Raw genomic sequence first — 14,145 nt, forward strand, 5'->3', positions numbered from 1 at the left:
GAGAAGGCTGGCGGGGGGGCAGTTGGGGGCAAGCTGGCTGGCAAGGGGGGCATTTGGGGGCAAGTAGGCTGGTGCAGGGGAGCGGTTGGGAGCGATCAGGCCGGCAGGGGTGGGTCAGTTAGGGGTGATCAGGCTGGAAGGGGGGGCAGTTGGGGGTGATCAGGCCAGCAGGCAGAGTGGTTAGGGGCACGCTTACTAGACAGGTGAGCGGTTAGGAGCCAGCGGTCCCGGATTGCAAGAGGGATGTCCGACTGCCAAGATCGGGCCTAAACCAGCAGTCGACATCCCCTGAGGGGTCTCAGATTGGAGAGGGTGCAGGCTGGGCTGAAGGACACCCCCCCCCATGCACGAATTTCGTGCACCAGGCCACTAGTCTATGTATAATTCTTTTATTTTTTATGAGACTATAAGGAGCTTCACAACCATAGACATATCTCATTATATTCAACAGCATCTAACATTGACACTTTACTGAAAGAGACATTATTGTTATGAAAATAAAATTCTGTACTTCTGAGGGTACAAGCAAAAGACTGGGAAGGGTAATATTAGCTAATTATGCAAAGTTTTTGGTCTCTTACAGTAGTGAACATATAGATAAGAGAACTTTTATTTCTCCTCAAAATAATGCAATCCTATAACAAACAGGGTCAGGTATGCATTTAGAACCAGAAGCAGGTCAAAGATAATTATTTTAAGAATAGAGACATGGGGGCTGGCTGGCATGGCTCAGTGGTTGAGCTTCAACCTATGAATCAGGAGGTCATGGTTCAATTTCTGGTCAGGCCATATACCCAGGTTGTGGGCTCAATCCCAAGGGTGGGGGGTGCAGGAGGCAGCCAATTAATGATTCTCTCTCATCACTGATGTTTCTATCTCTCTCTCCCTTCCTCTCTGAAATCAATAAAAATATATTATATATATTTAAAAAAAGAATAGAGACATGGGATCTTTGAAATAAAACGAAATAAAATAAAAGTCTGAGATCTTCCTCATAGTATATTTCTGACTATATATCTTTTTTTGTTGTTGAATTTGAAATTCCATTGAGCAAGCTGCCTTACATCCATAATAGACTTCCTAAATAAATAAAAAAGACTGCGAGGAGGAAGAAAACAACAATTCCACAAATGAAGAAAGAGACAAGAGAGAAGAGACAGACATGCATACAGATAAAGAGACAGGCAGAGATCAGACACAGAAGGGCGAGAGACAAATTCCGTACAGTGGTGCTTGGCCACTTAACTGAGACCTCATTCTTTGAGGCTTATCTTCAGTAAAAAGACTGTACTGCAAGAGAAAAATTGCCCACATTCATTCAACAAGGGACACACTGGCAATAATTGTTGAAATGAAATGTTTCTGTACCTTAATATCAGATGTATCACGCTGACTGTTTCGCCAAGCTCTGGAAATTGATGAAAAAGTTCGATCTGCATGATCAAATTTCCCTCCTTGCAAATTTAGGAAATAAGTTGTGAAGGGTTCCTAAAAATAAGCAATTGAAAAAATCCATCATGCATAAAAATGTGGTTTTATAAATCTTTACATCTAAATATTCTAATGACTAATATACATTAGCTAGTAATAGGCATCCAATGGGAAGTATACCTAAATTATTACATTATTAATGTCCTCAAATTACTTCTCTTTCCGAAGACTTATTCCCAAAATTTGGCATGTGCAACATATTTTAAACACTCTTTTTTCCAAGAACAATTTATTAATAACATTCAGACATAAATTCGATGGTATTTTCTTCATAGTACAGGGAAATTGTCCAATATGTAATTTTCCTATTGTTATGGCTCAATATTTAATTTATGATTAAGAAAAGAAAAATGTTTGGAAGATTTAAAAGCCTCCTCTTAGTTAAAGAACATTTAAACACATATTAGTGGATAACTGCTTGAAATTAGCTAAGCACTATAAATTACTTCTAGGATTTATGTCTGCCTGTACCCTTCTAACAAGCTTTAATTAATGATGTGCTGCTAATGCTTTCCCAAAGAAATTACTTTCCAGTAGATGAATCACCTTTCAATTTTACAGAAATATTTCTTGTTTAACCAATATATTATCAATACAAGGCAGCCTTGGTGTAACTTACAAATATACCTTATTCCATTTGGGGCAAATGAAATTCCAAAATATATGTCTATGTTAATTAAATTGTATTTATTTTTAAAAACAACATTTGAATATAATCTATGACACAATCTAGAATCTGGTAAGATATCTACCATTTGAAGAGGCAAATTTAAGGGAAAAATTCACACAGAGGTGAAACATTTTTAAGGCAATTCTACAGTAATACATACCAAGTGGGATAAAGAGATAGAACTAGAACAGCCTTGGGCAAACTACAGCCCGCGGGCCGGATCCGGCCCATTTGAAATGAATAAAACTAAAAAAAAAAAAAGACCGTACCCTTTTATGTAATGATGTTTACTTTGAATTTATATTAGTTCACACAAACACTCCATCCATGCTTTTGTTCCGGCCCTCCGGTCCAGTTTAAGAACCCATTGTGGCCCTCAAGTCAAAAAGTTTGCCCACCCCTGAACTAGAACCTTAATCACTGAAAAAAAATTAGCATTCAAAAAAGATGCTGATGATTTTTAATCACTGCATATTCTCCACAACATGAATTTATTTATTCAAGGTTTATTATTCAAATTGAACTTACTATTCTTAGCAGCCATGCAAGAACAAAACTTGCAGTTGAGTAATGAGTACCATAGTGGAACTTTGGAACTTGATCATCTTCCCATGATTCATAACGCTCTGCAAAGAACGCTGCTCTTTTTGGATTCAAAGCTCCTACTGGCTGCCAATGGGGAGGAAAAACAAATAAGAACACAAATGTAAGCATTGTTTATCACTTTGACTCTTCAAAATGTTGTCCTATTAGCAAGTATGAAAGTGAATTAAAAACTATGTGTATTATTTAAATTAAAACAGACTGCTACATTCTGACAGTAGATGGAAAAACAAACATTTTCAACGCAGGTTAAACATACACATATAAGTGAATGGAGAAACCTGTCATTTCTCAATAAGTCTAGTTTCTGTTGAATAAGTGTCTTTAATCAGCCCATAAAAAGCATTTTTAAAAAGACAATTACATGAAGTAAATATTAGCTATATAATATTTTGGAAAGCACCTATAAAATTCTAATTAGTTAATTAGAAGCAACAACCAAAAACAGAATCTTGAAGCTAGAGGATTAATTTATAAGAGGTTCTGAAAAGAGGATGGAATAAAATTAGAGTGAGCAAGGAGATTAAATGGGATTAAATGTAGAAATTTCTACCAGTATGAGTAAAACCAGAACTTAAGGGGAAAATATACCTGCATGAAATATAAAAAATACATCACATAGAAAGAATCATACACAGATTACAAGGGGCTTACTGGAGTTATAATAGTGCCAACTTAGAAGGTTATTTTGGAAAATAAAATGAGTCAGTATAGCCCTGGTCAGGTAGCACAATGCTTGAACGTTGCCCTGTGCACCAAAAGGTGGTGGGTTCAATTCCCGGTCAGGGCACATACCAAAGTTGTGGGTTCAATCCCCAGTTGGGATACTTGCAGTAGGCAACAAATCAATGTTTCTCTAGCTCTCTGACCCCTTCTTCTCTCACCAAAATCAACAAAAAAACATATCCTTTGGTGAGGATTAAAAAAAAATTTTTAATGAGTCAGTATAGGTAAAGTCCTACAAACCATGCATGACAACATCTGATGAATGCTACCTATTATTTTTGAGATTATCTTTAGAACTGGAGTAAAGTTTGAATAAAATAATAGCCTGTAATGAGCCAGCACATTGCTTGGCATAAGATAAGAAGCTTTATAAATGTTAGCTTATGTTGTTATTATTGCTGCTGCTGTTATTCAGGGAACACACGAACTCCACTAAACAGTATGCAAAATTTTGTGTGATTATGCACATATACATTTTCTTAAGAAAAATATACATAGTGTTCTCAAGATTTTCAAAGGGGTCTAAGGGCTGAAATGATGTTAAGATCAATTGCTTTAAGTAATAATTCATTCTAATAAATCATTCTGACCTTTAGAAAACACCTATTGTTTATTTTTTTAAATCAAATCACTTTCTTTAATGAAGACCTATGAATTAGTCACTCCTCATTTATAAGAGAAAGAAAGTATCTGATTATTAATGGGGGAAATATTAAAATAAATTTTGATATTAGTTTAAAAATAGATGTATTCAGAAAGATTCTATTGAATATAAAGCAATGTTAAATTAGTTTTTAAACTGTTTTTCATGTTAATATAGGATTTTAAGCAACATTTTTAAATCATCAGTTTAGCTATCTTTTATAAGTTAACTATTTTTTTCAAAGCTTCTATTTATTTTTAGTACCATTCTCTTTCAATAGCTTTAAAAGATTCTAATCCACATTGTATTTTAAGCGACTGTTTTATGTTACAAGCAATTTTTTAAGTCTTTAGCTGATTAGTATTTTAAATCAGTATACAGTATACTAAGTTAAAATGCCACCTTTTAAAGCATTAGTTTCTGCACAAAAGAATCATATCTGATTTACTAAATTTATGCCAGTTAAGAATGAAACTGACTCCAAGAAATCTTTGTTACAGAACCAATTTTGAATGCCTTTAAATGAATTTTAGTTGTTGTCCCTAAAGACTGAGCTATGCAAAAGGAAAAAAGAAATAAAATCATTCGAAGACAAATTATGTGAATTAAAAATAGAATCAATGCTCCTTTTGTATGGTTCTGCAGCATATTAAGTATTCACTTTATCTGCTCCCATTTTTATTACTCTCCAAATGAGTGCACCCCCAAAATCAATAGTTATAGAATCACGTTTCTTGAATATAATGCTAAAACCAATTAAGATTGATTTCACTAGCATCTAAAAAAAACGGCATTGCGCAGAGATCCATATAGGTAGAACCCACAGTATTGATTCTAGCTGTTATTGTTACAGTTCGTTTCTGAAGCCTGCTCCAGGACAGCTATCAAGACACACCACATTTATTTGCAAGCATATAAAAAAGAAGTCCCCAAATAAAAGAAGGTTAAAAAAAAAAAAACCAGTGGAGCTGTGCAATGACAATGATACACTATCAGCTTACTCAGAGAAGTTACAGTGGGAATACACACATTGAATTATACATTACGCGAAAGCACTGATTTATTGTGGTAATAACATCCACCTCATTAAAAGATTCTGCTTTGCTGCAGTTGGAAGGCTACATATTGTTTACTGCTATAAATTAATGGTGGTACAAAGAAGGCTGTGGAACCGTCTTAACAATAGATCTGTAATGACAGTGCTGTATATCACAGCTTCCTCAGCAGCTTCATAATAAAATGGAGACAATGTATTGAGCTAATACATTCTACCATGCTGGCCCATATTTTTCTGACAACTGCTTTAAAAGATGAGCTGAATCCAACTATGTTATAATGCAGCAAAACATTTAACTAAGCAAGAGTCTGTCACATACCAAAGTGCATCATAGCATTTTTAAAACATTGTCTAAATCAGCATTTCAAGATGTTTATTTCTACAAAAGAAGTAAAATTAAATGCTGAGAGCTACTCTTATACAGTATATCACGAGTATCAATAGAGTACAATTCAGAAAAATGTGGAGCACTATCATTCTATAGGGAGCTCTTTGTACAATTCAACTGTAAAAGCTTGGCTAAAGATTTTTTAAAATCAGCAAATTGATTAAAGGAAAAAGAGCAAAAATATTGGTCATTTAAAATGATAACAACTTCCTGAAAAAAAATCAACAAAAATTAAGAATTGATTAGAGCGGTATAATTCAAGTTCCTAATGACATAAACATAAATAACCCTAGAATATAAAAAAAAAATTATAAACATTACATGAAACTAACAAAAAGGGTTATATAAGATTTTTTAAATCTACAAAATAATAAAAGAACCTTGAAATAATATGATTTAAAAATTAAAGTATAAGGACTACCAACACAAACATTACATTTAAGAAAATGGAAGTAACTTGGATTATAGTAAACCAAGACAAAGAAAATAGAGCACTAAAACTCTTAAAAATGTAGAAATAGCAACAACAACAAAATCACTGTACCTAGGATATTTTAATCTCACAAATAGCAAAACTGCCAACTGTGGTAGAGTGATAAGTATTATGTTTGAGATATAGTAACGATACCTTTTAGAACCAGATGTTTTAAAAAAAACTTCCTAAATCAGGTTTTTAAGAGTATTACAATTAAAATACCTTACTACCTTTTTTGAGAAGCAATTTTTCTAATTATTAGGATAACAAAAATATTGCATGTAAAGTGCCCAGCTCAGTGCCTGCCACATAGCAAATTATTAGTAGTAATTATTTTTCAGTTTATTTGACTTAAGGACCAGTCAGAAATTAAGCAAACACTAACTGAATAATTCAGTTAGATAATATGGAATATGAGGAAGCAAAAACACCCCATCAGAAGAGCAAAAAGAAAAAAATAATCCAAAAAGATGAAGATAGTGTAAGGAGCCTCAGAAACAACTTCAAGCATACCAACATTTGCATGGCCATAAGGAAAAGAGAGAAAGCAAGATATTGAAAACCTATTTGAAGAAATAATGACAGAAAACTTCCCCTACCTGATGAAAGAAATAGACATACAAATCCAGGAAGCACAGAGAGTCCCAAACAAGAGGAACCCAAAGAGGCCCACACCATGGCACATCATAATTAAAATGCCAAGAGTTAAAAACAAAGAGAGAATCTTAAAAGCAGCAAGAGAAAAACAACTAGTTACCTATAAGGGAGTGCCCATATGACTATCAGCTGATTTCTCAACAGAAACTTTGCAGGCCAGAAGGGAGTGGCAAGAAATATTCAGTGATGAAAAGCAAGGACCTATAACCAAAATTACTCTATCCAGCAAATCTATCATTTAGAATTGAAGGTCAGATAAAGAGCTTCACAGACAAGAAAAGCTAAAGGAGTTCATCACCATCAAACCAGTATTACATGAAATGTTGAAGGGTATTCTTTAGAAGGAGAAGGAAGAGAAGGAGAAGGAGGGGGTGGAGGAGGGGGAGAGGAGGAGGAGGAAGACGAAAAAAATGAACAATAAAATGGCAATAAATATTTATCTATCAACAATTGAATCTAAAAATCAAAATAAACGAAAAAGAAATCTAATGAAAAAAAAAATAAACTGATGAATAAAACAGAATCAGAGGCATCGAAATATGGAACAGATTGAAGAATCTCAGAGAGAAGGGGTAGGAGGTGCAGGAAGAGATTAACCAAAGAACTTGTATGCACTATCTATGGACATAGACAATAGGGTGTTGAAGTCTTGGGGCGGGAACCAAGTGGAGGGGGGCAATGGGGAAAACAAAGGGGGTTATCTCTAATACTCTTAACAATAAAGATTTAAAAAAAGCCGAAACCGGTTTGGCTCAGTGGATAGAGTGTCGGACTGCGGACTGAAGGGTCCCAGGTTCGATTCCGGTCAAGGGCGTGTGCCCGGTGGGGGAAGTGCAGGAGGCAGCTGGTCGATGTTTCTCTCTCATCGATGTTTCTAACTCTCTATCTCTCTCCCTTCCTCTCTGTAAAAAATCAATAAAATATATTTTTTTAAAAAAAGATTAAAAAAAAAGAATATTTTTTAAAATCCATTAAACAAACCTGATGAGATCAGTGGAATCTATTAGAAAAGAATGTAATAAAACATCATAATCCTCCATTGGTACATATAGTACTTATACTGTGCATTATATGTCAGAAGCCTAATAGTACACAATAGTCCCCCAAAAACACTTACCTCAAGAATATAAGCAAAACCAAAATTACCTTACAAAAGTCCAAAGGCCCCCCAAATTTTACTATGAAATTATATTAAATGTCAAGTACGCTGCAGTCATCTTCTACTACATTAATTAAAAAAAATAGTTTTGGATTTACAGACCCCTTCAAGGACACACAACAGACTCTCATATAATCACTAGCAAAAGTTAGTGGTAAAAAGAAAAGGCTTTTATATTGATACATTCGAAGTTTTTCTTTTTTAAAATTTCAGGAAATCTCACCTGAAGTTATATAATTAAGAATAATATCCCCAACTTACATTTTACAATTTATAAAACATTATTATGCATTCTTACAACAAATATGTTAGCTAGATATCACTATTTTAATAATGAAGACAAGAAGTATATTGAGTAATATAGCTGAAAATCAATATAAATCCGAGAAACAAAAACCTAGTTCTCAAAATCTGGTCTTTGGGCCATTTTATCCATCTAAAACTGTTGTATTACAAATTGTTCTTCCTAATTTCAACCAATTCCCCATTTCTTACCCAATTTGAAATGATATTTATTTAATGGATTGATTTAAAGGCTAATAATACATGTAAAGGGTTAAGAAGCAATACTGGCACAAAGAAGGTCCTCAATAAGTACAATTGCTATTAATGTTGTAATTGATATCATCACTGTCACCATAATTCCTTCTTCCTTTTGAGATTTATGTGTCAATTGTTCCATTTTATACCAACCTTGCAGACGTGAAAAATTCCAACTGCTGGACCATGATTACAGTTACTTAGAGTAAGGAAATTATAGGGAATTGACAAGAAATCTGAGTAATTTTACAGAGCAGAAATTTGCTTGAGTTAACAAACTTCTCTTTTAAAATCCAAGTCTGCAAAGAGGTTTTTACATCTTTCTATGAAGGCTTTCTTTAGAAAATCAATGAACCCTAACATGAGCATGAGAAGCAGAAGATGAGAAGATGAAAGAAAGAAAGAAAATAAGCAAACAAATAAGTAAATCATTCTGGAGCATAAAAACTCAGAAATAGGGCCTTTGTAAATGCTAAGGGAAAGTGTATCATAAAGATACATTTTGTGTGTATATAGGAGTATAGGAGAGATGTCAAAAGGGGCTCGGGAAAGGCAAACAAAAGAGCATGGCTACTTTAGGATCTTGATGACTGGCCTAAAGCCATCTGCCAATGTCATCTTCATTTGGTATGATTAGGAAATTGGAAACATCCTTTAATTCTCTGATTACATATAAAGTCCATCCTACAGCATTTATGAGGTCATGGACAAAAGAGGTCATACATTATTTTATTCTTTCCTGGAAGAGGGAAGGTCTATAGATGTTGAAAGAGAGCCACTGCTAAAAACTAGGGGAGGGGGGGAAAAGAAAAGAAAAAGTGGTTGACTCAATGCTATACGAATTAAAAGGTTTTTGTTATAAAAATGTCAGATTAAATGTTAGTTTCATCTAACTTCGAAAATGAAAGAGGGTGAACTACCAGGAAATGTGACATCATAAAAGATGGTAACAATTTGGTTTTAAAAGATTACAGGAAATAACTATGATATGCAGATTAAAGGGGCCATTCTATTTAATGCCAATGCTACTATTTATTGGATATAAGCGATGGTCCTCAAGTCTCATATAAATTTTATCATTACATTCACAACAATCTTTTAATATACACACCTATTAGCATTCCCAAATTACCACTGAAAAAAAATGAGTGGGAGAAGTTAGATGACTATTGTTGGTTGGTTACCAAGTTGGTGACAGGGACAAGATCCAGAGCAAACTCTAACTAAATTGACTATAAATCCTAAAATGATCTGGGTTGTGTAGATTGATGAAAACATTGGTGCCAAATCTGTAAGGCCATTAGAATCCTTTCATGGGAGGTTTAGATTGTTTTTAAAAAAATGCAATTTACGTTTTTTATGTGAATATCACTTAGTGGAGGTTTTATAATTGGGAATATGGGTATTTTGTCTTGGGACAACAAAATTATGCATGGCAAAAACAGCTTTTATTAAAAAAAGTAAACAAAAAAGATAAGTATTGTCATCAAAGTGTATTGCTTTACATTCCTCTAAACTTTTAAATATGTATACCCCCATCCACGAACCCAAATGAATTTTATTCTGTGCATCTCCACCATCTGCTTGTCTTGGGACAACAAAATTATGCATGGCAAAACAGCTTTTATTAAAAAAAGTAAACAAAAAAGATAAGTATTGTCATCAAAGTGTATTGCTTTACATTCCTCTAAACTTTTAAATATGTATACCCCCATCCACGAACCCAAATGAATTTTATTCTGTGCATCTCCACCATCTGCCTTTCTCTCCTACCCCCCCAAGAGAAGAAAATAAAGAAAGAGCCTCTGTCATTTAAGCAATGTTGCCACTGTTAGGAGGTACAGCAACTATTTTGTGTCAGTTGTAACAGCTCTTTTATCTAAATGGCAATTGCAACAAATAGCCTGATCAGCATTTTTACGCAACCTTGGCTTTTAAGGTATTTTGTCAAATGCTCTATATGGCTGAAATGGATTGGTACTTTTCTTCATGCACTCTCCATTTTATGTAATATTGTCAAGAAAAAAATTCCACTGGCATACCAGTGTGGCTTTTAGAGTTAACAAATAAGCACTTTTGTTCTCAGTACCAGAGCAGTTTCTAATCCCCTGAAAACACACTTTCTTGCAAGTAGCATTAAACATACACTCACTATACTATTTCAATTTAACAAACACATCTTGCGGAAAAGAAAGTATTTCATTTTACTTATTGTGCCTATGTAGAATCTAAATCATTTCAAATGCTCATGATAGTAGATTTAATAGCAATGCCTTTATACTTATTATTCACCTATGGTTCATATTAAGTGATATTTACTATAGGTTTTTATCTAAATTTGAGACAGCTACATAAATGGATTAAAATAATCTCTTAATCCAATGCCAGTGTTGAGCTAAATGCTAGCATAACCCCAAAGGCAATCTTAACAATGCAAGGGAAACTGGAAAAAAAAGTCTTAGAAATAATTATGAAAATGATAAACAACCAAGACACCCAAAGCTGATATATCAAAACCTATTCATTTGTAAACAGAATCATATAAGACCATTAAAATCAGAAGTTCCAGTCCAAGACGGTGTCCTCCTAAGAGAAACCTAATCTATATCTATATATGGAACAATTCCCTCTGAAAGAAATCCAGAAACTAGCTGAGCAACTCATACACATTGAGAAAATAAGAAAAAAAGAAAAAAAAACCCCACATCATAACAGATAGGAAAAGTTGCCTTACCTCTACCACAAGCTTTACAATGAATGACAATGGCAATCTACTCCTAGAAAAAAGCAAGAAAGAGAAAGAAAAACTTCTCTGTGGCACAGGTACAGAGGGTCTGCTAAAAGACTGAGCAGGAACAGCACCGCAGGGCCCTCCTGAAGTACAAACTCAAAAGGAGGAATTGGAAGTCTGTTTTGCACTGAATGTAATAATGACAATAACAAACTCAACCAAGCTCATCTATTGACTAATTTGACTGAACTCCTGACACAAACTGCCTGACATAAGAGGAGGCACCCCCATTTCTAGGCATAAAATAGTATTCATATCATATCTCTGCTGGCATTCAACCAAAAACTATGAGACACTTAGAATATTACGGAAAAATAATGACACATTATGAACAGATAAAGCAATCAAACAAATTAGTCTCGGAGATAATACAGATGGTTAGAAGTACCTGACAGATTATTTAAAATAACTGTAATTCATAAACTAAAAGAACTAGTGGAAGGGTGGAAAACTTATATAAACAGGTGGGAAATTTCAGCAGAACTGACAACTATAGAAAAAGAATCTAATATAAATGCTTGAAATAAGTTATCAGAGGTGAAGAATTCTTTTGATGAGCTTAGTCTGCTCAGACTGGACACAGCTAAGTAAATAATAATCAATTCTGAAGGTAGGTTAATAGAAATGATCCAAAATGAAGAAGATAAATGAAAACACAAACAGGATTGAGTAATCAAGAGCTATGGGACAAAATCAGAGAGTCTAATATAGGTGTACTTGGAGTCTCAGAGGGAGGAAAGATATAAAGGAGCAAAAGAAATATCTAAGCAATGAATAAGTAATTTTCAAAATTAATAACAAGAAATAAACTACAGATTCAAGAAACTCTAAAAACTCAAAGCAGGAAAACAAAACAAACAAACGAAGAAGAGAGATCATAGAGCTGAAAATCAAAGATAAACAAACAAGTCTTGCCGAACCAGTTTGGCTCAGTGGATAGAGCGTCGGCCTGCGGACTGAAGGGTCCCAGGTTCGATTCCGGTCAGGGGCATGCGCCTTGGTTGCGGGCACATCCCCAGTGGGGGGCGTGCAGGAGGCAGGTGATTGATCTCTCTCATCAATGTTTCTAATTCTCTATCCCTCTCCCTTCTTCTCTGTAAAAAAATCAATAAAATATATTTAAAAAACAAAAACAAAAAACAAGTCTTAAAGCCAGAGTAAAGAAAAACAAGTAAACAGTATTAAACAGAAAGGAACAAAATTATAATAATACAAACCTTCATCAGTAAATAGGCCAGCCAGAAGACAGTAAAAAGTCACCTTAAAAGTATTAATGCTCTCCCCAATACCTGTCAATCTAGAGTTCTGTACCCGGTGAAAATATTGTTTAAAATCAATGTGAAATACTTTGAGATTAAAATAAAATTGAAACAATTAATTGCTAGAAGACATGCACTTCAAAAAATATTAAATATTTTAGAATAAATAGAAGAGACTGAAATATATATCCATACAAAGAAATAAAGATTATCAGACAGGGTAACACTCAGGGTAAACATAAAACATTTTTTTCTTATTTCTATTGCTTTAAAAGATGGAAGCAAAACTAGTAACAATGTATTGAGTTTAGAGAATAATTAGCTGAAAAATGAGAACAATAGCTCCAAAGGCTGGAATAGAGAGAATAAGAGGATACTGTGATGAGGTTTGAAAACTAAACATGCAGTTGTATTATGTAATTTGAAAATAGACTGTCATAAGTTAAAAGTGTATATTTCAAACAATAAACCACTAAATTATCTACACTAATAAAAGAGAAATATGCAAATTGGTGTCACTCCACTATGCCCACCAGCCAATCAGAGCAACTATGCAAATTAACCAACAAAGATGGCGGTTAATTTGCATATGCAGGCGGGGAGCGAAGACTGAAGGCTCCGGCCGGAGTGAAGACTGAAGACTGAAGACTGAAGAGGCTTGGCACCCAGGACCCAGGCCTCGAGGCTTGGCTTCTCCGCTGCAGCCAGACCAAAGCCCTGGGTCCTGGGTGTCAGAGGAAAACCAGTGCCAGCAGCCCGGGGAAGGAAGGCCTATTGCGGGAATCTTCATGCATCGGGCTTCTAGTGTATATATAATAAACCATAAGTAATAAGCCATAGTGCAGATAAAATGGAATCATAAAAACATTTAATCTAAAAGAAGGCAGGTAAAGGGAGACAAGGTACTGATGTGAGGACTGAAAAACAAGAAGATGGTACAATTAAACTGACTATATAAAAATTACATTAAATATAAGTGGTCTCAAACCCAATTAATAAAATACAGAGATTATCAGATTGGCTATACAAGCAAGACTCTATTGTATGCTGTCCACAAAAAAATAAATTTTAAATATAAAGTCATAGGTTTTTAAAAAATGACGAAAAATATACTGCAAGTAATAATCAAAATGGCTATTTGCTATCTGAAAAGGTAAACTTCAGAACATGGAGTATTACCAGGAATAGAGAGGGGCACTACACAATGAGGAAGATATTCATTTATAAATAAAACATAAATCAAAATGTGTATGTACTGTATTAGTTTCCTAGGGCTCCTGTAGCAAAGTAACATAAACTGGGCAGCTTAAACAATAAATACTGTCTCAGAGTTCTGAAGGTTAGAAATCAAAAATTAAGGTGTTTGCAGAGCCATGCTCTCTTTGAAGCCTCTAGGGAAAGATCCTTCCTTGCTTCTTCCAGCTTCTTGTAACCCAGGTATTCCTTGGCTTATGGCAACATAACTCAAATTTCTGTGTCTATCACCACAGAGTGTTCTCTTCTTTGATGTCTGTCTTTAACCTGGTGTTTTTAAGCTTCTCATAAGGACCCTAATCATATAGGACTTGAACCCTTTCTAATGACCTCTCTAATAAGTTTGGGTCTGATTGATTAAATCTTGGTACCAGAAATCCTTATTGTATTATACAAGTACTAGAGGCCCGGTGCACAAAAATTTGTGCACTG

At 34.4% G+C, this 14,145-nt stretch overlaps 1 protein-coding gene across 4 annotated transcripts in view; it reads right to left on the reverse strand.

The window, feature by feature from the left end:
• Positions 1-14,145, reverse strand: part of LRBA (LPS-responsive vesicle trafficking, beach and anchor containing) — a 566,714-nt gene that overhangs the window by 130,234 nt on the left and 422,335 nt on the right. For all 4 annotated transcript variants that reach the window (XM_005871408.2, XM_014543868.1, XM_014543867.1 and 1 more), the window contains exons 45-46: positions 2,690-2,830; positions 1,369-1,488 (exon numbers count right to left, since the gene is read on the reverse strand). In XM_005871408.2, the coding sequence (XP_005871470.1) occupies positions 1,369-1,488; positions 2,690-2,830 (261 nt within the window). The remainder of the gene's footprint in view (positions 1-1,368; positions 1,489-2,689; positions 2,831-14,145) is intronic.

The sequence above is a fragment of the Myotis brandtii genome, unplaced genomic scaffold, assembly GCF_000412655.1.
Source record: "Myotis brandtii unplaced genomic scaffold, ASM41265v1 scaffold34, whole genome shotgun sequence".
NCBI lineage: Eukaryota > Metazoa > Chordata > Mammalia > Chiroptera > Vespertilionidae > Myotis > Myotis brandtii.